This window comes from Balaenoptera acutorostrata, chromosome 7 (genome assembly GCF_949987535.1).
Source record: "Balaenoptera acutorostrata chromosome 7, mBalAcu1.1, whole genome shotgun sequence".
Classification (NCBI taxonomy): Eukaryota; Metazoa; Chordata; class Mammalia; order Artiodactyla; family Balaenopteridae; genus Balaenoptera; species Balaenoptera acutorostrata.
In genome coordinates, this window is record NC_080070.1 from 17,991,215 (window position 1) to 18,015,781 (window position 24,567).

The 24,567-nt window shown below is 37.3% G+C and overlaps 1 protein-coding gene across 1 annotated transcript in view; it reads left to right on the forward strand.

The window, feature by feature from the left end:
• Positions 1-827: 827 nt before the first annotated feature.
• The window catches only part of MTPN (myotrophin), a 71,780-nt gene continuing 48,040 nt past the window's right edge, over positions 828-24,567 (forward strand). Inside the window, exon 1 of the mRNA XM_007177102.3 lies at positions 828-1,175. Within this exon, the coding sequence (XP_007177164.1) occupies positions 1,104-1,175 (72 nt within the window). The 5' untranslated portion in view covers positions 828-1,103. The remainder of the gene's footprint in view (positions 1,176-24,567) is intronic.

The following is a 24,567-nucleotide window of genomic DNA, read 5'->3' on the forward strand; positions in this document are numbered from 1 at the left end:
AGGGTTGAGGCACAATTCACTTGGTGGCTGTGCCCCAGGGTATTACAGCCAAACTCTAAAAGAGTAGAACCGGTTTCACTAGAACGGTCCTGAAGCTTCAAAGCATTAAAAACAAACGAACAAAAAAATTTAAAAAACACAAATTGTACCAGTCAGTTAAGTTTGCTCTGCCCTATGGCATCAAACTGAATTCCTAGTCTCTGGACATCATTTGCTGGTCGGGGAGATGAGTAGAGTTTTTCCCTCCACAGAACATTACACGTAGTGTTGGCACACTGAATTCACATTGTTGTCATGAGTATGGAAGCGTTCCTTGAGGACAAGAATTGGTTTACGCCATCTTTTTTACTATAGCCTCTGTGCCTAGCAGAGTCTGACATGCAGTAGGAGCCTAAAGGATGCTTGACAGTACAGGAAGTAAGGGAAGGAGCAAGAAAGCGAGGGAAGGAGAAAGAAAAGGAGGGAAGGAGGGAAAGAAAAGAGAAGGCAAGGAATTCAAATCAAACATTCCTACTGAACACTACGAAGGTGAGCAACATGCCCTCCAAGGTTGTGGGGGTTTTTAAAGTTTTTCCCGTTTATGGGGCGCAGAAACGTCCTGATCCCCTCTGGAATACCCTAAATCTTCCGCCACACGGTTTCTGCCCTTCCTGACCTCCGACCCCCTTGTTTGGCCTCCCAGACCCGCCCACTCCTCCCCCAGCAATCTTCGCCAGCCGTCCCAGCCACTGCGCCTGCGCACGCGCGGCGCTCGGCCGCGGGCCTTCGGGGCGGGGTCCCGAGCGGGGCGTTCCGCCGAGGGGAAGAGGAAGAGGAAGTTGGGGGAGGGCCCTAGCTGGGAGTGAACCGGAAGTGCAAGCGCTCCAGCTTCTCTTCGGCCAGGCGGAACCTGCTCTGCCGGGCCCGGTGGCCGCAGAAAACTTTCTTACTCCCGCCCCAACAGTCGCCGCGGCCAACTGCCTCGCTCGCCTGCCAGCCCACCCCGCCTTCTCTTCGCTCCGGCTCCGCGCGGCCCTGTCTCCCGCTCGCCCGGCGGTATCCGCTTGCTGCTGCCACCGCCTCCTCGTTTTCTGCCCGGCTAGCCGGCCCGCCCCGCTGCAGTGATGTGCGATAAGGAGTTCATGTGGGCCCTGAAAAACGGAGACCTGGATGAGGTGAAAGACTATGTGGCCAAGGTACGTGGGGCTGAGTGGAGTCGGCGAGAGCACGGAGGTGGGGTGGAGGAGAGGCTGAGGAAGCTGCTGGGAGCTGGGCTGGCGGGGGCGGGGGTGGGGGAGACCTCCCGGTTGGAGGCGGCACCGAGAGAGCCGGGAGGCAAGGAGCGTCCAAACTGAAAGATGGGTCCACGCAGCGCGGTCGCGTCTGTGTCAGGTAACTGCCGTGGTGACACAGTCAGGCTCTTGCCTTCCCGACCTCTTGGGGGAGGGGAGAGTGGTGACCCGCTCTTTTAGAGTCACTTATGAGCCCTGATGACTTGAGTTCGGCCTTCTTCTACGCCAGAGTTACACTTAAATATTTTTCTGGACGAGGTAATTCTCCATCTTGGACCTGCCCACAACTGAATGAAGTAACAAGTGATTAGGATCAGAGGAACGTTTTCTTTAACTTTGGGCCTGTTATGAATTTAAAGTATTCATTGACCGTGAAAAAGAGTACCGAAAATAGCAATAGTTAAAATTCTGAAACTTGGTATCACTTCACTGTGAACTGTTAACTTTGGGTGTGGCCTTTTCCCTCTCCCCCGCTAAAACAAATAACTTCTTTGCTTCCAGTGGTAAGGTTGTCATTTAGCATCTGGGCGTCTTTAAGTTATCTGAGCAGTTTTCAAACAAGCGTGTGAACTTTGGTTACTCTGTCTTTCTCCTTGATTCCATCAGAAATGCTTACATGTGTGATAAATAGTAAGGTAGTTTAGTCACAGTACTCTGGGGGGTAAAACCATGATGAAGAAAGCTAATCTCAAACCTAAACCCAGATGTGAATCCACATTGTGATCAAGTGGTAAACTTAAAATTCCAAGCTGGCCTGCCTTTGGACCCTGAAATTGTGCATTGTGTAATTAGGAGAGAGCTTACATGTGATTTTAATATGGTGATGATCTAAAAAGAAATCTTCCAAAACAAAAGTATGACTTTATTACCGAAGCATGGAGCACATCTTGCTTCTAAAGAGTATAGCATTATGACATGATCAGGGAGGGCATCTTGCTCACCTTCTAAAAGTGTAAGAAGCCAATCCAGATTTTAGTTCTTCAGAGGATATGACCACTGGTATGTTGCTGTGTTTTTGCTTCAGAGTTCTGTTAGAAACAAGTAACGAGAAGCAGAGTTTCTTAAAACTTACAGGATTGTGCAAGGCAAACTACTGATAGTTTTTACTCTGTTTAGTACCATTACAATTTAGACTTTTCGCATAGTCTGAAATGGGACTTTCTGGATGTTTCCCTTAAGATTAAAGGAAGGAAATTACTTGTAACACTTCAATCCATGGTATGGTTCCAGTGGTGGGACACTGAAGTACTCTGGAAGTGAGTGGGCTTTTGTTTTTCTGTTAATGGTGGAACCTAGGTTATTTGATATTCTTGAGATATGAAAAGTTCTTAAGTACTGAGCTTGCAGCTACAAAAATAACAGTTTATGTAGTGTCTTCCTGTTATATTATTTAGTATCATCCTGTGAGTCTTGTAAAGTAAGTCCTTTTATTAGTCCCATTTTACAGATAAGATTACTGAGATGCAGGGTACTTAAGAGAAAAAAAAAATCCAAAGTTATAGAGAGAACAAACGAAGGCAGAACGAAACTGCTGACTCCCAAACTTAGACTCCTTAACTGCTCCATGCAGTCTCTCACAATCTAAACTGTAATTGTGAAAATTTATGATATCAAGATTTCTAGCACGACATTCCCAAGGTCCACATCCAGGCAGATTATACATAGTTTTCAATCACACAAAAACATTTTTGTAAAAATATGTGCCAATACCAATGGATTAATTTATTTTCAGTTAGTTTTTAAATTAGGCCATTCTATTCAGTTTGATTTTGATTTTTTCCCTATTACTACCATACTGCTTACTCTCGTTAACAAAAAAGATGTGCATGAGAGGGAAGGAGAGACAGTCAAAGCAAAGTAAAAGAAAGTGTTAAGAACTAGTTTATCCAAAAAGGTTTGACTCTAAAGTAATTCTATGAACAGACCATTGAGCTTTTTCCTTTCTTAGTTTTTATTGGGTAACTTGAGTCTCTTCCAATATCTTTTGCTTTGTTAATGAAAAATAATAAAAAACAGAACAACCAAAAACTAGCACTCCATTTTTTTCTGACTGAGCTCCCTTATTGTGCCTTTTCACATTTCAAGCCCTCATAACATGGTTTCTTCTGCTCAGACTCTATCTTCCCTGCTTATTCACTGATTTACCTTTTTCATCCACCAATTTATGCACACATTATTATTCTCTAAGTTTATGTAATGTGCATTTATCTGAGTGTGTACAAAGAAAGTACGTAAAGAAACATTTGGACTTGTCTAGTTTTCCTTCTAAGGGGTGAAATCTTTAAAATACTCTTCTGAGTACTCCTGTGAATATCTCTCACATTGCTAACATTTAAGAATGGACCTGTGGGTGAAGCATTTTAGTATTTCCCTTTTTTAAAATTAATATTTTAAAAAACAATAATTGTATTTTTCTATCTGCTTCTGACTTCTCTACAGAAATCTGGAGTATGGAGTATGGATAGGCATAAATTGTTGGTTTGGGGTAACTTCTTGAATTCTGAAAAATAAGTTGAGTTCCAAAACCATTGAAAATTGTATGTTCCTAAATGGAAAAAGCAGCATATAAAGAAAAACTTAGATTACTCCATATTAAGTATTCATCTGTGTCGTTAAAACAGTATCTGAAACAAACTGGTTTCTTGACTGATCAAAAGACCATAGTTACTTAATTCATCCATTTTTCTTGGGCACCTTTCAGGCCCCCAGCACTTTTCTAAGCCTGGCATAATAGTGAAGAAGTTGGACACAATGCTCAGAAAACTCAAATGTCTATATTCAGCAGACCTATGTGGAAAAGCGTTCATGCTTTTAAAGTAGCATGCAAAGTAAAAGTAACATCTCACTTACGTAAGCAGTTTCTCCAATTGGAAAACAAGAGAGAGTCGCAAAGTAAGATATTCATGAGCAGTAACAGTAGATATTCACCCATTTTCAATCTGTATGATTCCTCTTGGTGCCTTATTTTTGCCTTCCATATCTGCCTTTATGTTAATTTCTCCCATTGGAGTTAATTCGGCCCTCACTTGAGCTCCAGACTGCCTAATGGATAGCGCCATTCAGATAAATTCCAAATTGAGCTCACATTTTCTTCTCAAAAATTGTTTCTATTTCTCTTGTCCCCATTTTGACTAATGACATCATGACCCAATCATTTGCCCAAACTAGAAATTGGGGAATTTTCCCAAATTTCTGAGTGTTCTCAAGACTCCCTTTCTTAGTCTCTCTCATCCATTCCTTACTCTACATTCTTATCATCACTACTTTAGATTAGTTGCTGCTGCTTAACTGACTGGACTGTATTTTCCTTGACTGTAGTTTCCCCCTCTCTCCTGGTCAACTTGAACATCTCAGCTGGAGGGATCTCTCTCTAATACGAATCTGAGCATCTTACCTTTTTCAGCCAATGTTCTTCACTGCCCTTATACTTTTGTGATTCCCCATTATTTATTTTAAAAAGGGCCAACTCCTCCTTGGTTTGGCATACTAAATCGTGAAAATCTGGCTTATGCTTGCCTTTTTAAACACTCTCTACATGCTCTCTGCTCCAGACCCTGCTAGGCTGTTTCTTACATGTGTATCTTCACATGTACTCTTTCATCCTCCTTGACCAAGTCAGCTCACCTCAGTCCCTAACTCCCAACCTGGTGAGCTATTTTTCCTCTTAGCTTAAATATCATCTCTTCCAGAGAAGCATTTTTACTTCAAATGGAGTGCTGCTTCTTTTACTGTTTCACTTATCAAATTGCTGTGATTTTGTTTATATGTCTGTTTTTAATTAAAGGCTGTGAGCCTCTGGAGGATAGATAATATATCCTTTTTCATCTTTGTATCTCTAGTATAGTGCCAAGGAATTTCACACATTAAAAGCATATGTTCCAATAAGAAATTCTTTTTATTCTTAACTTCACTATAGTTTCAACATCTTGCATTAGTTACATAATAATAATTACCATTGACAGAATGACTTATATTGCCAGGTACTAGAAAGCACTCTGTAAGATTTTTATGTAAATTTTCATTTGCCTTTTACCACAGCCTTTCAATATAGGTAATAGTATTCCCATTTTAAAGATGAGGAAATTGAAGCTTAGAGAAGTTAAGTAATTTAACAAGGTCACAAAATAAGTAGCACAACTGGGATTTAAACCCAGAGCTGTCTGAATCTACAGCCCATATATTTTTCACCAGATCAGTCTGCCTTGAAATGGTTATCTGGCTTCTTAGCTCACAGTTGCTTAGTATGAGCACATTAAGAAAATGAGAATTGGGCTTGCAAGAGGCAAGCACAAGTTATCTCTGTGAATAAGGACATAGTAAAAGGGCTACAGTTTTTAAAATTTTTAACTGTTTAATTGTAAAATTGTTACATTTGGAAATAATTAGCATGGGGACATCTCTATAAACTTTGTCTTGTCAGGTGCTGTCTTTCTCAAAGTGTAAAAAAACGGATTGATTGAAAGCTTGTGGAAATTTTTTGTATGTGTAGTTATGCGTAATCTTATAATTTGTATTAATAATTACGATCCTGTACAGTACAGGAAAAGTTAAATTGTGTCTGTTTGCCTTAAGAAGAAACAAAAGTTACCTGAAGTATTGAGACTTCTATTCAGAATGGTTTAAATTAAACAAACAGCACTTTTTTCAAAAGGTATGTTCTTAAAACTTTATATATTTGAGTATTTTGATGCCATGTACAGGTATAATTTCATTTATTTATCACATCAACCCATGAACATAGTTAATATTGTTAACCCAATTTTAGAGATTTTAGAGATGAAGAAACAGAGGCAAAGATTAAATAACTTGCCCAAGGTCATAAAGCTCTTGAGTAATGAAGCTGAGATTTGAACTTGGTCTCTCTGACTTCAAAGTTCCTTGCTATTTATGTCAGCATACCATTGACTTTCATTTCTCAATAATGCTAGATAACTCAGGGAGTACTGTATTATTGAGTATTTAAGTATTAAAAATAATCACAGCAGGATGGTAATTATCCATTGAGACTACTTAGAGGTGAGCTTTGTGATTAAATTTGAAGATCCAACTCTCTTAGAGGTGAATGCTTGTGAGTTATATTGATAAGTAGTACCTTAGAATTTCCAGCAGGTCTGATATATATACTCTGTTTACATGTACTTCTGTTTCACTTGCTGTGAAATACTATACATCAGGCCTCTAACTTCCCTTTCTCGGTGGTTTCCTTTCCCTCTCCAGCCCCCAATCTAATTACACCTGCCTTTGACACTCTGGTACATTTGAAAAGCAACAATTGTTCACCTTGTGAGAGAAAATGATCTCTTGAACCTGAGAGAAAAGTATCAACTCTAATATTTAGAAATTGCATGACTTATTGGGATCACTTTTCACTTTCCTAATAAAATAGGCAATTGAAAAGAGGTCCTGATTCACACTATCTTACATGTATCAGTTTTATGCAGTTTCCTATTTTGTTGTTTCTTTTTGTTTGTTTGCTTCTTTTTTAAATTATCAGTTTCTTTCTTATAAAAATTTGTCACTGTGTTATGCCCTTTCTGCAGCAGGGCTTGTGACCCAGTCAGAAAGCCAGTAGGTCAGCTTGTATAAAAAGGTGCCCTCAGTAGATACAGAAAGTTTAGTATAGATACTTTGCTATTAGTCTTTTACTTTGAATTTAAAATAATGCAAGATCTTTTTAACATTGGAAGACAAGTTTTCACTCAGATGTCCATATGTAGTGTTTTGCTTTGAGATTTTAAACATTATCAAACTAGGGCAAACAATTTAAAGTGTAATAAATTAAAGCTGATTTAAATTTTAAAATGATATATGCTTATTATTTAAGAGATAAAGCTGTATTGATAGAATAAAGTGCAACAAAGTGTCCCATTGCCCATTATCCCTACCCAGGTGGTTTTTTTAAATTTAAAATATAGATTTTATTAGGTATTTTTAAGACAGAAATGTATAAAAAAAGGCAAAAATTGGCCCACAATTCTACTCTGTAGATAATTCCTATTAACTTTAAAAAGTGACATTAACTCGGAAACAGATTAGAAAATGCGAGACCTGTGGCTCTCTGCCCCAGTCCCTGTGAACAAAGTTAGCCATTCTTAACAGGTTCACATAATTAATTCCAGAGAAACATTGGAAAACCCGCTTACTCATCCATTTCCCCACTTAAAAAAAATTCTATACACACTTCTGCACTTTGCTTTTTTTAATTCCTTAATAGTTTTAGATTCTACATTGAAATTTATTCATCCCCCCCCCCGCCTTTTTAAATGGTGCATACCTCCATTTTATGGATATACCATAATTTATTTAACTAATGCTCCATGATAAACATCTTTTTCCAGCGTATGTTATCATGATTACCTTTGTACATATCCTTGACAGCTTCTCAGGCTATATCTGGATGATGCTCCTGATGAATTTTATCAACTTAGACACACATCAGTAGCACTTGAGACTGATCATTCCCTAACGACATTGCATTTTTGCCATTTGAATAAGTGATTTGCATTTCTTTAATGAGGGAATCAAACATCAGAACTTTATTAGTATTTGTATTCATTTCCTCAGATTTCTTGTTTATATCTTTTGTTCATTTTTCTAGTAGGCAATTGGTCTGTTTTTTATTGATTTGTATGAGCCCTTTATAAATTAAGGAAGTTAGTTTTTTGGGTTTGTTTATTTATTTATGGCTGTGTTGGGTCTTCGTTGCTGCGTGTGGGCTTTCTCTAGTTACGGGAAGTGGGGACTACTCTTCATTGCGGTGTGCATGCTTCTCATTGCAGTGGGTTCTCTTGCTGCGGAGCACGGGCTCTAGGCGCGCGGGCTTCAGTAGTTGCGGCATGTAGGCTCAGTAGTTGTGGCTCGTGGGCTCTAGAGCGCAGGCTCAGTAGTTGTGGCACACAGGCTTAGTTGCTCCGCGGCATGTGGGATCTTCCCGGACCAGGGCTCAAGTCTGTGTCCACTGCATTGGCAGGCGGATTCTTAACCACTGCGCCACCAGGGAAGTCCAGGAAGTTAGTTTTTTTATCATATGTTTTGCAAATATTTTTTCCAGTTTGTCTCTTGGCTTCATTTTTTTGGTTGTTGTTTTACAACAGTCTTTACTTTTTATGTGATTAAATATATCCCTTTTTCCCCCTTTTGTGACTTGGATTTTGTGTCCTATTTAAAGAGACCTGTTTCTTCTCCTCTATCAGATTGTGAATAAATTTGGTCTATCTTCCAGAACTTCTGTTTTTCATTTTTTTGCATTTTAGGCATTTGATCCTTCTGTTACTTATTTTGAAGTAAGGCATGAAATAATATAGTTTGTATATTTTTTTAACAGTTTCTACATTTATTGTAATTCCTCTTTACCTACTAATCTGAACTATTTATCATAAAGAAAATTCCAATATGTGTTTGGATTTCTTGCTCTTTTTCTATCCATACTAAACTGTTTTAATGGTAGTTTCATAATATGTTTTAGTATGGGATAGAGCCACTTTCTCTCATATTCTCTTTAGAATTTTTGCAGGAGGGTTCCTATAAGGATTTTTCCTTTTTTCTGTCATTTCAAGGAAACAATGAGCATTTTTGGAACCTACCTCACATTTAACCCATATGACTTCATAAACATTAAACTTTTTTTTTTTTCTGGCTCGCTGGCAGCATGTGAAGACATGCTTTAGATTTTAATTCTTTATGAAGTATCTTAAGATAGGAGGATATGGTACAGTATGGCAATATTCTGTGTCGAAGTATTTGAAACAGTAAAGTTGTGCTTAAGTCATCAAATCACAGCTGAATTGATAATTAAGAATTACTTTATGGTACTACATCAAAAGCCACCTTGTAATGAGAAATATGGCTGAAAATAATTTTTTTGCAACTTGGTTTATTTTTTTAGTCCAGAAACCATTATAAGGGTGTAGAGGACCTGTGACTAATGAAAACAGTGAGAGAAGAAACAAAAACATAAGCTGACCCAAGAAAATGAAGAGAAAAGCGTCACATTACCTTAAAGTTCCACAGACCCGTACAATAATTAATATGTGTAAATGTAACCTTGAGCTTCAAGAAAAGTAAAAATTTGATCTATTTTTCTCTTATTTAAACAGAGACGTGTATGGTATATTTTGGAAAGATTTCTATTTGACCATATAAAGTAATGAATATTTTGATACTTGGGTCTAAATTCTTGGCCCTCTGAAAAATTTAGATATCAGAAAAAGGTAGATAATAAACATATTACCCATAGCATAATAAAAGCCATAGTAGCAAATTCCTTGTCCTTAGGGAATTTGGAATTTTGTTATTGGTTTAACTATGATTGAACGTACTGGCTTTGCAATTAAATCCTCCACCTCTGGCTCTCTTACTAACTGGATCACTTTGAATGAGTTAGTTAACTGCTCAGAACTTGAGTTTCCTCAATGGGGGAAAATGGGGATAATGATACCTGCTTAATATATGTAAACTGTATACTGTTTTCCCTGCCATATGGTGAGTGCCAATAAATGTTAACCATTGTGATTAATAATAATAGCCAGAAATTTGTTTAGAAGCAAAACTACTTAAAGATCATCTAGTCCACCTCCCTTATTTTGCAGATGAGGAAAAATTAGATGTTAAAGGGCTTGACCCAGATTATACTGCTAATTAGGATTAAGAGTTTAATTCACTTTTCCTGACCTGAACAGGTGCCTTTTTCACTACACTACAGTGTTTTCTAATGAAGTGCTTTATACTGGCTGTTACCTCTATTGGAGTATTCTTTTTTTGCCCCACCCCATTTGCTTGGTAAATTTCTGGTTATTTTAAAGTTTTTGTTCTGCATAGCATTCCGTGACTGTAGTTAATCCTTCGTTTATGCCAACATGGTATCTAATATAGAGCTTTCTTATTATATTATGTTTTAGTGTAGAGTTTCTTAAACTTGAGAGCTATGGGCTCCTGACTTGACTGACAAGTCCCTGGACTTGAGTTTGAAAAACTGAGTGGCTTAAGAAACTCAAATCTTACTCTGTGAAATATGTCTTTAAGTTTTTTTTTTTTTTTTTTTTTCCACACACACACACTGTATTTTATTTTTACAAGAGATAAATAGACTGACACCAAGCATTGTACATGGATGACCACAACAAAAACAACAATGATTGCAATTACCAAACATGAAACACACTTATACTATGTCATAATATTGACATTCAGTCCAGTAATCCTCCACTGTAACAGCTCCTTTACTTTGCAGTGAAAATTGATTTGTATATTCTTTGCCTCTGAGTCCTTGTGGGATTTTTTTTTTTTTTAATTCAGACAGAAAGTCACAAAAATTATACTCATCCTCATCAGTTCACTCAGTCCCATGTAATTAATTTCTTTTTTTTCATCTTGATCTTTTGTTAGCACTTTTATGAGTTCATCAGTTTTTCATTAGAGTTCTGAAAATGCTTATTCATTCAGTTCAGCAGTACAGTCAGTTACCAGAAACCTGTACTTGTCAGAGTCTTTTCCATGAATTTCTTGAAGATGAAACCCTTTTATAGGAACATATTTGCAAAATCATCAGAGTACACCCAGAACTGTCTGTAAATGACAAAAGACTTAAAAATGACCATGGTTAAAGATTTGATGAAAGTTCATAATAATGCAGTTGACAAGAAAATTAGTTATTTCTGAGATATACATTTTAAAGTAATAACTACGATTATTACTTATAACATTATACCAGAACATATAAGATTTTTAGACGTTTCCTGTAATGTCTGAAACATTTATATTAACATATTTCCATACATAATTCCATACAAATACAAATATAAGATTTTTAGAAATTTCATGTAATGTCTGAAACATTTATATTAACATAGTTCCATACATATTTCCATACAAATACAAATATAAGATTTTTAGAAATTTCATGTAATGTCTGAAACATTTATATTAACATATTTCCATACATATTTCCATACAAATACAAATATAAGATTTTTAGAAATTTCATGTAATGTCTGAAACATTTATATTAACATATTTCCATACATATTTCCATACAAATACAAATATAAGATTTTTAGAAATTTCATGTAATGTCTGAAACATTTATATTAACATATTTCCATACATATTTCCATACAAATACAAATATAAGATTTTTAGAAATTTCATGTAATGTCTGAAACATTTATATTAATATATTTCCATACAAATAACCCAATGAAAGTTTAGTATTAGTTGTTTTGTTTGTTTTTTTATACTGCAGGTTCTTATTAGGCATCAGTTTTATACACATCAGTGTATACATGTCAATCCCAATCGCCCAATTCAGCACACCACCATCCCCACCTCATCGCAGTTTTCCCCCCTTGGTGTCCATATGTCCATTCTCTACATCTGTGTCTCAACTTCTGCCCTGCAAACTGGCTCATCTGTACCATTTTTCTAGGTTCCACATACATGCATTAATATACGATATTTGTTTTTCTCTTTCTGACTTACTTCACTCTGTATGACAGTCTCTAGATCCATCCACTTCTCAACAAATGACTCAATTTCGTTCCTTTTTATGGCTGAGTAATATTCCATTGTATATATCTACCACAACTTCTTTATCCATTCGTCTGTTGATGGGCATTTAGGTTGCTTCCATGACCTGGCTATTGTAAATAGTGCTGCAATGAACATTCGGGTGCACGTGTCTTTTAGAATTACGGTTTTCTCTGGGTATATGCCCAGTAGTGGGATTGCTGGGTCATATGGTAATTCTATTTTTAGTTTTTTAAGGAACCTCCATATTGTTCTCCATAGTGGCTGTATCAATTTACATTCCCACCAACAGTGCAAGAGGGTTCCCTTTTCTCCACACCCTCTCCAGCATTTGTTGTTTGTAGATTTTCTGATGATGCCCATTCTAACAGGAGTGAGGTGATACCTCATTGTAGTTTTTTTTTTTTTTTTTTTTTTTTCCACACACACACACTGTATTTTATTTTTACAAGAGATAGATAGACTGACACCAAGCATTGTACATGGATGACCACAACAAAAGCAACAATGATTGCAATTACCAAACATGAAACACACTTATACTATGTCATAACATTGACATTCAGTCCAGTAATCCTCCACTGTAACAGCTCCTTTACTTTCCAGTGAAAATTGATTTGTATATTCTTTTCCTCTGAGTCCTTGTGGAATTTTTTTTTTTTTTTAATTCAGACAGAAAGTCACAAAAATTATACTCATCCTCATCAGTTCACTCAGTCCCATGTAATTAATTTCTTTTTTTTCATCTTGATCTTTTGTTAGCACTTTTATGAGTTCATCAGTTTTTCATTAGAGTTCTGAAAATGCTTATTCATTCAGTTCAGCAGTACAGTCAGTTACCAGAAACCTGTACTTGTCAGAGTCTTTTCCATGAATTTCTTGAAGATGAAACTCTTTTATAGGAACATATTTGCAAAATCATCAGAGTACACCCAGAACTGTCTGTAAATGACAAAAGACTTAAAAATGACCATGGTTAAAGATTTGATGAAAGTTCATAATAATGCAGTTGACAAGAAAATTAGTTATTTCTGAGATATACATTTTAAAGTAATAACTAGGATTATTACTTATAACATTATACCAGAACATATAAGATTTTTAGACGTTTCCTGTAATGTCTGAAACATTTATATTAACATATTTCCATACATATTTCCATACAAATACAAATATAAGATTTTTAGAAATTTCATGTAATGTCTGAAACATTTATATTAACATATTTCCATACATATTTCCATACAAATACAAATATAAGATTTTTAGAAATTTCATGTAATGTCTGAAACATTTATATTAACATATTTCCATACATATTTCCATACAAATACAAATATAAGATTTTTAGAAATTTCATGTAATGTCTGAAACATTTATATTAACATATCTCCATACATATTTCCATACAAATACAAATATAAGATTTTTAGAAATTTCATGTAATGTCTGAAACATTTATATTAACATATCTCCATACATATTTCCATACAAATACAAATATAAGATTTTTAGAAATTTCATGTACTGTCTGAAACATTTATATTAACATATTTCCATACATATTTCCATACAAATACAAATATAAGATTTTTAGAAATTTCATGTACTGTCTGAAACATTTATATTAACATATTTCCATACATATTTCCATACAAATACAAATATAAGATTTTTAGAAATTTCATGTAATGTCTGAAACATTTATATTAACATATTTCCATACAAATAACCCAATGAAAGTTTAGTATTAGTTGTTTTGTTTGTTTTTTTATACTGCAGGTTCTTATTAGGCATCAATTTTATACACATCAGTGTATACATGTCAATCCCAATCGCCCAATTCAGCACATCACCATCCCCACCTCATCGCAGTTTTCCCCCCTTGGTGTCCATATGTCCATTCTCTACATCTGTGTCTCAACTTCTGCCCTGCAAACTGGCTCATCTGTACCATTTTTCTACGTTCCACATACATGCATTAACATACGATATTTGTTTTTCTCTTTCTGACTTACTTCACTCTGTATGACAGTCTCTAGATCCATCCACTTCTCAACAAATGACTCAATTTCGTTCCTTTTTATGGCTGAATAATATTCCATCGTATATATGTACCACAACTTCTTTATCCATTCGTCTGTTGATGGGCATTTAGGTTGCTTCCATGACCTGGCTATTGTAAATAGTGCTGCAATGAACATTCGGGTGCACGTGTCTTTTTGAATTACGGTTTTCTCTGGGTATATGCCCAGTAGTGGGATTGCTGGGTCATATGGTAATTCTATTTTTAGTTTTTTAAGGAACCTCCATATTGTTCTCCATAGTGGCTGTATCAATTTACATTCCCACCAACAGTGCAAGAGGGTTCCCTTTTCTCCACACCCCCTCCAGCATTTGTTGTTTGTAGATTTTCTGATGATGCCCATTCTAACAGGAGTGAGGTGATACCTCATTGTAGTTTTGATTTGCATTTCTCTAATAATTAGTGATGTTGAGCATCTTTTCATGTGCTTCGTGGCCGTCTGTATGTCTTCTTTGGAGAAATGTCTATTTAGGTCTTCTGCCCATTTTTGGATTGGGGTGTTTGTTTCTTTGATATTGAGCTGAATGAGCTGTTTATATATTTTGGAGATTAATCCTTTGTCCGTTGATTCATTTGCAAATATTTTCTCCCATTCTGAGGGTTGTCTTTTCGTCTTGTTTATGGTTTCCTTTGCTGTGCAAAAGCTTTGAAGTTTCATTAGGTCCCACTTGTTTATTTTTGTTTTTATTTCCATTACTCTAGGAGGTGGATCGAAAAAGATCTTGCTGTGATTTATGTCAAAGAGTGTTCTTCCTATGTTTTCCTCTAAGAGTTTTATAGTGGCCAGTCTTATATTTAGGTCTCTAATCTATTTTGAGTTTATTTTTGTGTATGGTGTTAGGGAGTATTCTAATTTCATTCTTTTACATGTGGCTGTCCAGTTTTCCCAGCACCACTTATTGAAGAGACTGTCTTTTCTCCATTGTATATCTTTGCCTCCTTTGTCATAGATTAGTTGACCATAGGTGCGTGGGTTAATCTCTGGGCTTTCTATCTTGTTCCATTGATCTATGTTTCTGTTTTTGTGCCAGTACCATATTGTCTTGATTACTGTAGCTTTGTAGTATAGTCTGAAGTCAGGGAGTCTGATTCCTCCAGCTCCATTTTTTTGCCTCAAGACTGCTTTGGCTATTCGGGGTCTTTTGTGTCTCCATACAAATTTTAAGATGATTTGTTCTAGCTCCGTAAAAAATGCCATTGGTAATTTGATAGGGATTGCATTGAATCTGTAGATTGCTTTGGGTAGTATACTCATTTTCACAATGTTGATTCTTCCAATCCAAGAACATGGTATATCTCTCCATCTGTTGGTATCATCTTTAATTTCTTTCATCAGTGTCTTATAGTTTTCTGCATACAGGTCTTTTGTCTCCCTAGGTAGGTTTATTCCTAGGTATTTTATTCTTTTTGTTGCAATGGTAAATGGGAGTGTTTCCATAATTTCTCTTTCAGATTTTTCATCATTAGTGTATAGGAATGCAAGAGATTTCTGTGCATTAATTTTGTAACCTGCAACTTTACCATATTCATTAATTAGCTCTAGCAGTTTTCTGGTGGCAGTTTTAGGATTCTCTATGTATAGTATCATGTCATCCGCAAACAGTGACAGTTTTACTTCTTCTTTTCCAATTTGTATTCCTTTTATTTCTTTTTCTTCTCTGATTGCCGTGGCTAGGACTTCCAGAACTATGTTGAATAATAGTGGTGAGAGTGGACATCCTTGTCTCGTTCCTGATCTTAGAGGAAATGCTTTCAGTTTTTCACCATTGAGAATGATGTTTGCTGTGGGTTTGTCATATATGGCCTTTATTATGTTGAGGTAGGTTCCCTCTATGCCCACTTTCTGGAGAGTTTTTATCAGAAATGGGTGTTGAATTTTGTCAAAAGCTTTTTCTGCATCTATTGAGATGATCATATGGTTTTTATTCTTCAATTTGTTAATATGGTGTATCACATTGATTGATTTGCGTATATTGAAGAATCCTTGCATCCCTGGGATAAATCCCACTTGATCGTGGTGTATGATCCTTTTAATGTGTTGTTGGATTCTGTTTGCTAGTATTTTGTTGAAGATTTTTGCATCTATATTCATCAGTGATATTGGTCTGTAATTTTCTTTTTTTGTAGTGTCTTTGTCTGGTTTTGGTATCAGGGTGATGGTGGCCTCATAGAATGAGTTTGGGAGTGTTCCTTCCTCTGCAATTTTTTGGAAGAGTTTGAGAAGGATGGGTGTTAGCTCTTCTCTAAATGTTTGATAGAATTCACCTGTGAAGCCATCTGGTCCTGGACTTTTGTTTGTTGGAAGATTTTTAATCACAGTTTCAATTTCATTACTTGTGATTGGTCTGTTGATATTTTCTGTTTCTTCCTGATTCAGTCTTGGAAGGTTATACCTTTCTAAGAATTTGTCCATTTCTTCCAGGTTGTCCATTTTATTGGCATAAAGTTGCTTGTAGTAGTCTCTTAGGATGTTTTGTATTTCTGCGGTGTCTGTTGTAACTTCTCCTTTTTCATTTCTGATTTTATTGATTTGAGTCCTCTCCCTCTTTTTCTTGATGAGTCTGGCTAATGGCTTATCAATTTTGTTTATCTTCTCAAAGAACCAACTTTTAGTTTTATTGATCTTTGCTATTGTTTTCTTTGTTTCTATTTCATTTATTTCTGCTCTGATCTTTATGATTTCTTTCCTTCTGCTAACTTTGGGTTTTGTTTGTTCTTCTTTCTCTAGTTTCTTTAGGTGTAAGGTTAGATTGTTTACTTGAGAGTTTTCTTGTTTCTTTAGGTAGGCTTGTATAGCTATAAACTTCCCTCTTAGAACCGCTTTTGCTGCATCCCATAGGTTTTGGGTCGTCGTGTTTTCATTGTCATTTGTCTCTAGGTATTTTTTTATTTCCTGTTTGATTTCTTCAGTGATCTCTTGGTTATTTAGTAACGTATTGTTTAGCCTCCATGTGTTTGTCTTTTTTACGTTTTTTTCCCTGTAATTCATTTCTAACCTCATAGCGTTGTGGTCAGAAAAGATGCTTGATATGATTTCAATTTTCTTAAATTTACTGAGGCTTGATTTGTGACCCAAGATGTGATCTATCCTGGAGAATGTTCCGTGTGCACTTGAGAAGAACGTGTAATCTGCCGTTTTTGGATGGAATGTTCTATATATATCAATTAAATCTATCTGGTCTGTTGTGTCATTTAAAGCTTCTGTTTCCTTATTTATTTTCATTTTGGCTGATCTGTCCATTGGTGTAAGTGAGGTGTTAAAGTCTCCCACTATTATTGTGTTACTGTCGATTTCCTCTTTTATAGCTGTTAGCAGTTGCCTTATGTATTGAGGTGCTCCTATGTTGGGTGCATATATATTTATAATTGTTATATCTTCTTCTTGGATTGATCCCTGGATCATTATGTAGTGTCCTTCCTTGTCTCTTGTAACATTCTTTATTTTAAAGTCTATTTTATCTGATATGAGTATAGCTACTCCAGCTTTCTTTTGATTTCCATTTGCATGGAATATCTTTTTCCATCCCCTCACTTTCAGTCAGTATGTGTCCCTAGGTCTGAAGTGGGTCTCTTGTAGACAGCATATATATGGGTCTTGTTTTTGTATCCATTCAGCCAGTCTATGTCTTTTGGTTGGGGCATTTAATCCATTCACGTTTAAGGTAATTATCGATATGAATGTTCCTATGACCATTTTCTTAATTGTTTTGGGTTTGTTTTTGTAGGTCCTTTTCTTCTCTTGTGTTTCCCACTTAGAGAAGTTCCTTTAGCATTTGTTGTAGAGCTGGTTTGGTGGTGCTGAATTCTCTTAGCTTTTGCTTGTCTGTAAAGCTTTTGATTTCTCCATCAAATCTAAATGAGATCCTTGCTGGGTAGAGTAATCTTGGTTGTAGGTTCTTCCCTTTCATCACTTTAAGTATATCATGCCACTCCCTTCTGGCTTGCAGAGTTTCTGCTGAGAAATCAGCTGTTAACCTTATGGGAGTTCCCTTGTATGTTATTTGTCGTTTTTCCCTTGCTGCTTTCAATAATTTTTCTTTGTCTTTAATTTTTGCCACTTTGATTACTATGTGTCTCGGCGTGTTTCTCCTTGGGTTTATTCTGTATGGGACTCTCTGCGCTTCCTGGACTTGGGTGGCTATTTCCTTGCCCATGTTAGGGAAGTTTTCGACTATAATCTCTTCAAATATTTTCTCTGGTCCTTTCTCTCTCTCTTCTCCTTCTGGGACCCCTATAATGCGAATGTTGTTGCGTTTAATGTTGTCCCAGAGGTCTCTGAGATAGTCCTCATTTCTTTTCATTCTTTTTTCTTTAGTCTGTTCCGCAGCAGTGAATTCCACCATTCTGTCTTCCAGGTCACTTATCCGTTCTTCTGCCTCAGTTATTCTGCTATTGATTCCTTCTAGTGTAGTTTTCATTTCAGTTATTGTATTGGTCATCTCTGTTTGTTTGTTCTTTAATTCTTCTAGGTCTTTGTTAATCATTTCTTGCATCTTCTCAATCTTTGCCTCCATTCTTATTCCGAGGTCCTGGATCATCTTCACTATCATTATTCTGAATTCTTTTTCTGGAAGGTTGCCTATCTCCACTTCATTTAGTTGTTTTTCTGGGGTTTTTTCTTGTTCCTTCATCTGGTACATAGCCCTCTGCCTTTTCATCTTCTCTGTCTTTCTGTAACTGTGGTTTTTGGTCCACAGGCTGCAGGATTGTAGTTTTTCTTGCTTCTGTTGTCTGCCCTCTGGTGGTTGAGGCTATCTAAGAGGCTTGATGGGAGGCTCTGGTGGTGGGTAGAGCTGACTGTTGCTGTGGCGGTCAGAGCTCAGTAAAACCTTAATCCACTTGACTGTTGATGGGTGGGGCTGGGTTCCCTCCCTGTTGCTGTGGCGATCAGAGCTCAGTAAAACCTTAATCCACTTGACTGTTGATGGGTGGGGCTGGGTTCCCTCCCTGTTGGTTGTTTTGCCTGAGGCAACCCAACACTGGAGCCTACCCATGCTCTTTGGTGGGGTTAATGGCAGACTCTGGGAGGGCTCACGCCAAGGAGAACTTCCCAGGACCTCTGCTGCCAGTGTCCTTATCCCCACATTGAAACAGAGCCACCACTTGCCTCTGCAGGAGACCCCCCAACACCAGCAGGTACGTCTGGTTCAGTCTCCCCCAGGGTCACTGCTCCTTCCCCTGGGTCCCGATGCACACATTACTTTGTGTGTGCCCTCCAAGAGTGGGGTCTCTGTTTCCCCCAGTCCTGTCACAGTCCTGCAATCAATTCCCACTAGACTTCAAGGTCTGATTCTCTAGGAATTCCTCCTCCCGTTGCCGGACCCCCAGGTTGGGAAGCCTGACGTGGGGCTCAGAACCTTCACTCCAGTGGGTGGACTTCTGTGGTATAAGTGTTCGCCAGTCTGTGAGTCACCCAGCCAGCAGTTATGGGATTTGATTTTACTCTGATTGCGCCCCTCCTACCGTCTCACTGTGGCTTCTCCTCTGTCCTTGGACGTGGGGTATCCTCCTTGGTGAAGTCCAGGGTCTTCCTGTCAATGATTGTCCAGCAGCCAGTTGTGATTCTGGTGCTCTCGCAAGAGGGAGTGAGAGCACGTCCTTCTACTCCGCCATCTTGGTTAATCTCCTCTGTCTTTAAGTTTTGAATGTTCAAAAAGAGTTTTGTCTTAATGACTGGTTAAAAAAAACAAAGGTGAAGTATAGGAGTATATCACTTGTTATTATTTAAGTATTTGAATAGGTATTTGAGCACACAGAGACTCCCCCTCAAAATATTTCTGCAAATCTTTATTTAAGATACAGTGTTTGTAGAGGGGGGGTTGTTTTCTTGGGGGTGGGGCTTCCCAGCCTTTGAAGCCCCTTCCTGTGTTTGAGGAGTTCCCTGCTATATAGTGTGAATCTTGGTGAAGTGCAAGCCCTGGCTCCCACTACACAAAAGCAAAAAAGGACAAATAAATTGCTTTCTCGTGCCCAAACTTTAGGAAATTGGCCCATAACCCAAACATGGCTAATTGGATGCTTTTATCTGGAACCTGTGTGGGCACAGTAAAAGATGTAGTGGCAGCAATAAAGCATCCAGTTTCCAAAAGGAGAAGTAGTGATGTGCCCATCGTGACATCTCTTCTGTACCCAGGTGGTTCATGTCACAGATTTTGATTTTTATTTCTTGCCTTTAAGCCTTCTCGCTCAGTTCCTGCCCATTTACTGAGTGTGGTTCTTCAAACTTCCCAGCAATTCTGAGAGCTACTTTTAATACCTGTTTAATGCATTACATTTCTGTTGATCAGTATGAATTGGTTTCTGTTGCTTGCAATTAAGAACCCCATATTAATTTTTACCTGCCTGTCCCCTGTTGAGCTATGAATTTTTTGGAAGGTATCTTTGTATTCCCAATCTTTATCACGTTGTCTCTTATCCACCTATAGTTTAGTTAAATTTGAGTTGAAGCCATATCTCTAGGAATTAACCCTTCCTTGCTTTGTTGTTCTCAAAGTTGTTTTACCACATACCTCTTTAAAACAGATGTTCTTAGTGTAAATGATATTCCTTCATTTCCTCACTTAAAAATAGCTCAGTTTTCAAACTTACTCTGTTCACTTTTTCCGCACTACTGTAATAGTTGTGAAATACAGTAATAGTGATAGCAGTTGTATAAATATAACACAAACTTCCACTTGTAACCGCTCGTGGCCATCATTTTAGAATTTCAGTTAAGAATTTTTAAATTCTTAATTTCATTGCAGCAGTATTTACAGTAGCCAAGATATGGAAGCAACCTAAATGTCCATCCGTAGATGAATGGATAAAGATGTGGTATATGTATATACAGTAGAATATTACTCAGCCTAAAAGAGAATGAAATCTTGTCATTTGCTACATGGATGGGCATCAAGGATATTATGATAAGTGAAATAAGTCAGAGAAAGACAAATACTGTATGATTTTCACGTATATGTGGAATCTAAAAACCAAAATAAGTGAACAAACATAACAAAACAAATGGATGCATAGATGCAGAGAACAAACAGGTGGTTGCCAGAGGGGAGGAGAATGGGAGGAGTGAGTGAAATAGGACATTAAGAGTTATAAACTTCCAGTTACAAAATAAATGAGTCACAGGAATGAAATGTACAGTGTGGGGACTATAGTTAATAATATTGTAATAACTTTGTATGGTGACAGATGGTAACTATTATGGTGATCATTTTGAAATGTATAGAAATATCAAATCACTATGATGTGCACCTGGAACTAACATAGTGTTGTAGGTCATTTATACTTCAATTAAAAAAAAATAAGATTACATATATGAAAAGTGCTTTGAATAAAGACATGTGAAAATACTGTTACTCATTGAGGAAAATAATAAAATCTATAAATGTCTTCAATGTAAGTATTTCTGTTTTTTTTTTTTAATGTGAGACATAGTTTTGTTTTTGTTTTTTTTTAATTAATTAATTTATTTAGTTATTTTTGGCCGTGTTGGGTCTTCGTTTCTGTAAGAGGGCTTTCTCTAGTTGTGGCGAGCGGGGGCCACTCCTCATCGCGGTGCACGGGCCTCTCACTGTCGCAGCCTCTCTTGTTGCGGAGCACAGGCTCCAGACACGCAGGCTCAGTAGCTGTGGCTCACGGGCCTAGTTGCTCCGTGGCATGTGAGATCTTCCCAGACCAGGGCTCGAACCCGTGTCCCCTGCATTGGCAGGCAGATTCTCAACCACTGTGCCACCAGGGAAGCCCCAGTATTTCTGTTTTATTTACTATATATATTAATAATTGCCTTAAATTGTCATTTAATACCAATATAACTTAAATTGTTAAAAAAAAAAGAGGACTTCCCTGGGGATGCAGTAGTTAAGAATCCACCTGCCAATGCAGGGGACATGGGTTTGATCCCTGGTCCGGGAAGATCCCACATGCCACAGAGCAGCTAAGCCTGTGAGCCACAACTACTGAGCCTGCGTGCCACAACTACTGAAGCCCGTGCGCCTAGAGCCCATGCTCCACAACAAGAGAAGCCACCGCAGTGAGAAGCCTGCGCACCACAACGAAGAGGAGCCCCCGCTCGCCGCAACTAGAGAAAGCCCGCGCACAGCAATGAAGACCCAACGCAGCCAAAAATAAATAAATTAAAAAAAAAAAACACTTCAGCTTTCTCATCTGAAAATAGGGATTACAATAGTACCCAATTCACATGTTTTAGCCATAAATTTTATGCAAAAATTTTACCCGATTTTTAAAAGAGATAGTTAATGTAAAATTTAACAAAGCGGTGCCTAAGATATTGTAACTGTTTAGTAAATATTTGCTATTTGTGTTGTTTTATTTAGACCCTTTCCTAAGAGGAGGCTTAGAGACATCAAGGCTCTCTTACAGCTTGGACTTTGTAAGCCATACAGTCTCTATCACATCTAACAACATCTCTGCTGTTGTTAAAAGCAGCCACAGATGATATGTAAACAAATGAGCATGTCTGTGTTCCAGTAAAACTTTATTTACAAAAATAGGCAGCAGACGAGGTTTGGCCCCACTGGTCATAGTTTGCTCACTCCTGCATAACATTGAAGTTACAAAAACCAGGTTGTCCGATAAACTAAATTTCATTTCTTTCCCCTTGAGTTTTTGAAATCTAAAATAATTAAAATATATGATCAAATATAAAACTTATTTTGGGGGCTTCCCTGGTGACGCAGTGGTTGAGAATCTGCCTGCCAATGCAGGGGATACGGGTTCGAGCCCTGGTCAGGGAAGACCCCACATGCCACGAAGCAACTAAGCCCATGAGCCACAACTACTGAGCCTGTGCGTCTGGAGCCTGTGCTCCGCAACGGGAGAGGCTGTGACAGTGAGAGGCCCGCGCACCGCGATGAAGAGTGGCCCCCCTCGCCGCAACTGGAGAAAGCCCTCTTACAGAAACGAAGACCCAACACGGCCAAAAATAAATAAATAAATAAATTTATTTTAAAAAAAACTTATTTTGGGGATCAGCCTTTCCAAAAATATGATCTTTATGGTTTAAAGGTATTGAACTGTAAGGAAAAGCAAGGCATGGAAAGCCGTGTACAGATAGGGGGAAGAGAGAAGAGAGGCTGAATGAAATTCTTTAAAAGAAAAAGTATAGTGTTTCTACAGTAAATTTGAACCTTTAGGCAAGAGGCCTAAAATTATTCTGAAAATTAGGAATCATTACTTATAAACATGCAAAGAGAAACTAATTTAGATCTTTAAACTGTGACAGGGAATTTTACAAAATCTTCTCAGCTATCAAAGGTCATCCATCACCAAAAACGTGCCAGAATTCTTCTCTTTCCGGCCCTAGTGCCAGTCGCGTGACCTGGCTTGATTTCCAACTCTAGGAGTGAAAGAGAGGGCTAGTTAGCACAGTTCTCACTGGTTCATTCACAGTTCATTCATCAAATATCATTTGAGACCTACAGTGCTGGCCAGTGTATTCAGTAAGTCTTCTGAGGATGAGTTTTCTTTGGTAGGTTCAGATAAAAGGGTGTACAGGACAAACAACAAATAAGATAGATAGTTGTATGGGTTCTCAATAAATTATTTCTCTATTTAATACGTGACATATGAAAAGAACTTAGAAAGCAACTATACAAACGTGTTAAGAAAACATACAACTGTATAAAAAGAATAGACTGCTATAAGAGCCAAGAAGTCATATTTGGTTGCAATATAGAGGAGAGTGAACGCTATAGAACATCACATTCAAAATGGAAAATAATGAGAACAGTGCTTTCTCTGAGTACTCACTCCATGCCAGGTATGGTCCCACGTAATAAATAAATATACATACAGATATGTATGAAATTTAATCCTCACATCTACCCAGGTAGGCCTTATCTCCGTTTTATAGTTAGGGAAATGGAAATTAAGTAACTTGCCTGCAATCCTACAACTAATGAGTGGAAGGATTGGATTTGATCTGACTCGTTCTAGAAGAGTGTTCTTTCCGCATCATTTGCAATGAAATGTTTCAGAACTACATGTGAAATACTAGATGGAAAAAAATGAAGATTAAGTATTACAGTAAGTAAAACACTGAGATCAAACCAGCAGAAGATAGGGAAGAACATACAAGTTTGAACGGATAAATAGAAATACAGGTTTTCAGAAAAAAGACCCCAGATTGGAAATAGATGGTCCCTACACTTCTATTCAAAATTAATAAACCCAAATGAAGAGCAAGATACATGCTGGCTAAAATGATTAACTATGAAATTTTTTTTTTTTAGTCTATAAGCTTCTGGGCAAAATAACAATTTGCAAGGGGTTAAAAAAAAATCATCTTACCTTAGGTTATTTTCTATGATGGTACTGGAAAACAGTGAAATAAGCAGTTACGTCAGGAATAAAAGATATGAAGAAATATATTTAAGTTGTCATTCATGTATGATGGCGACAAAAAAACAATCTTAAGAAAATATATAACCCCCTTCCCACTCAGCAGATTTCTACAGAGGTCATGCCTGAAATTTTAGGGACTGAATTTTTCTTTCTCTTCCCTTCTCTCTTGCCCCCTCCTTTCCTCCCTTTCTCCCTCTCTCTCCTTATCATGGGATTATTTACAGATACACTCTTTAAGAATATAAACCATTGGAACAGAATACAAGGGATTTCCCAGGCTACATAATATTTTTAGGAATTTATTCCAATTATGGAGCCATGAATTAGTTT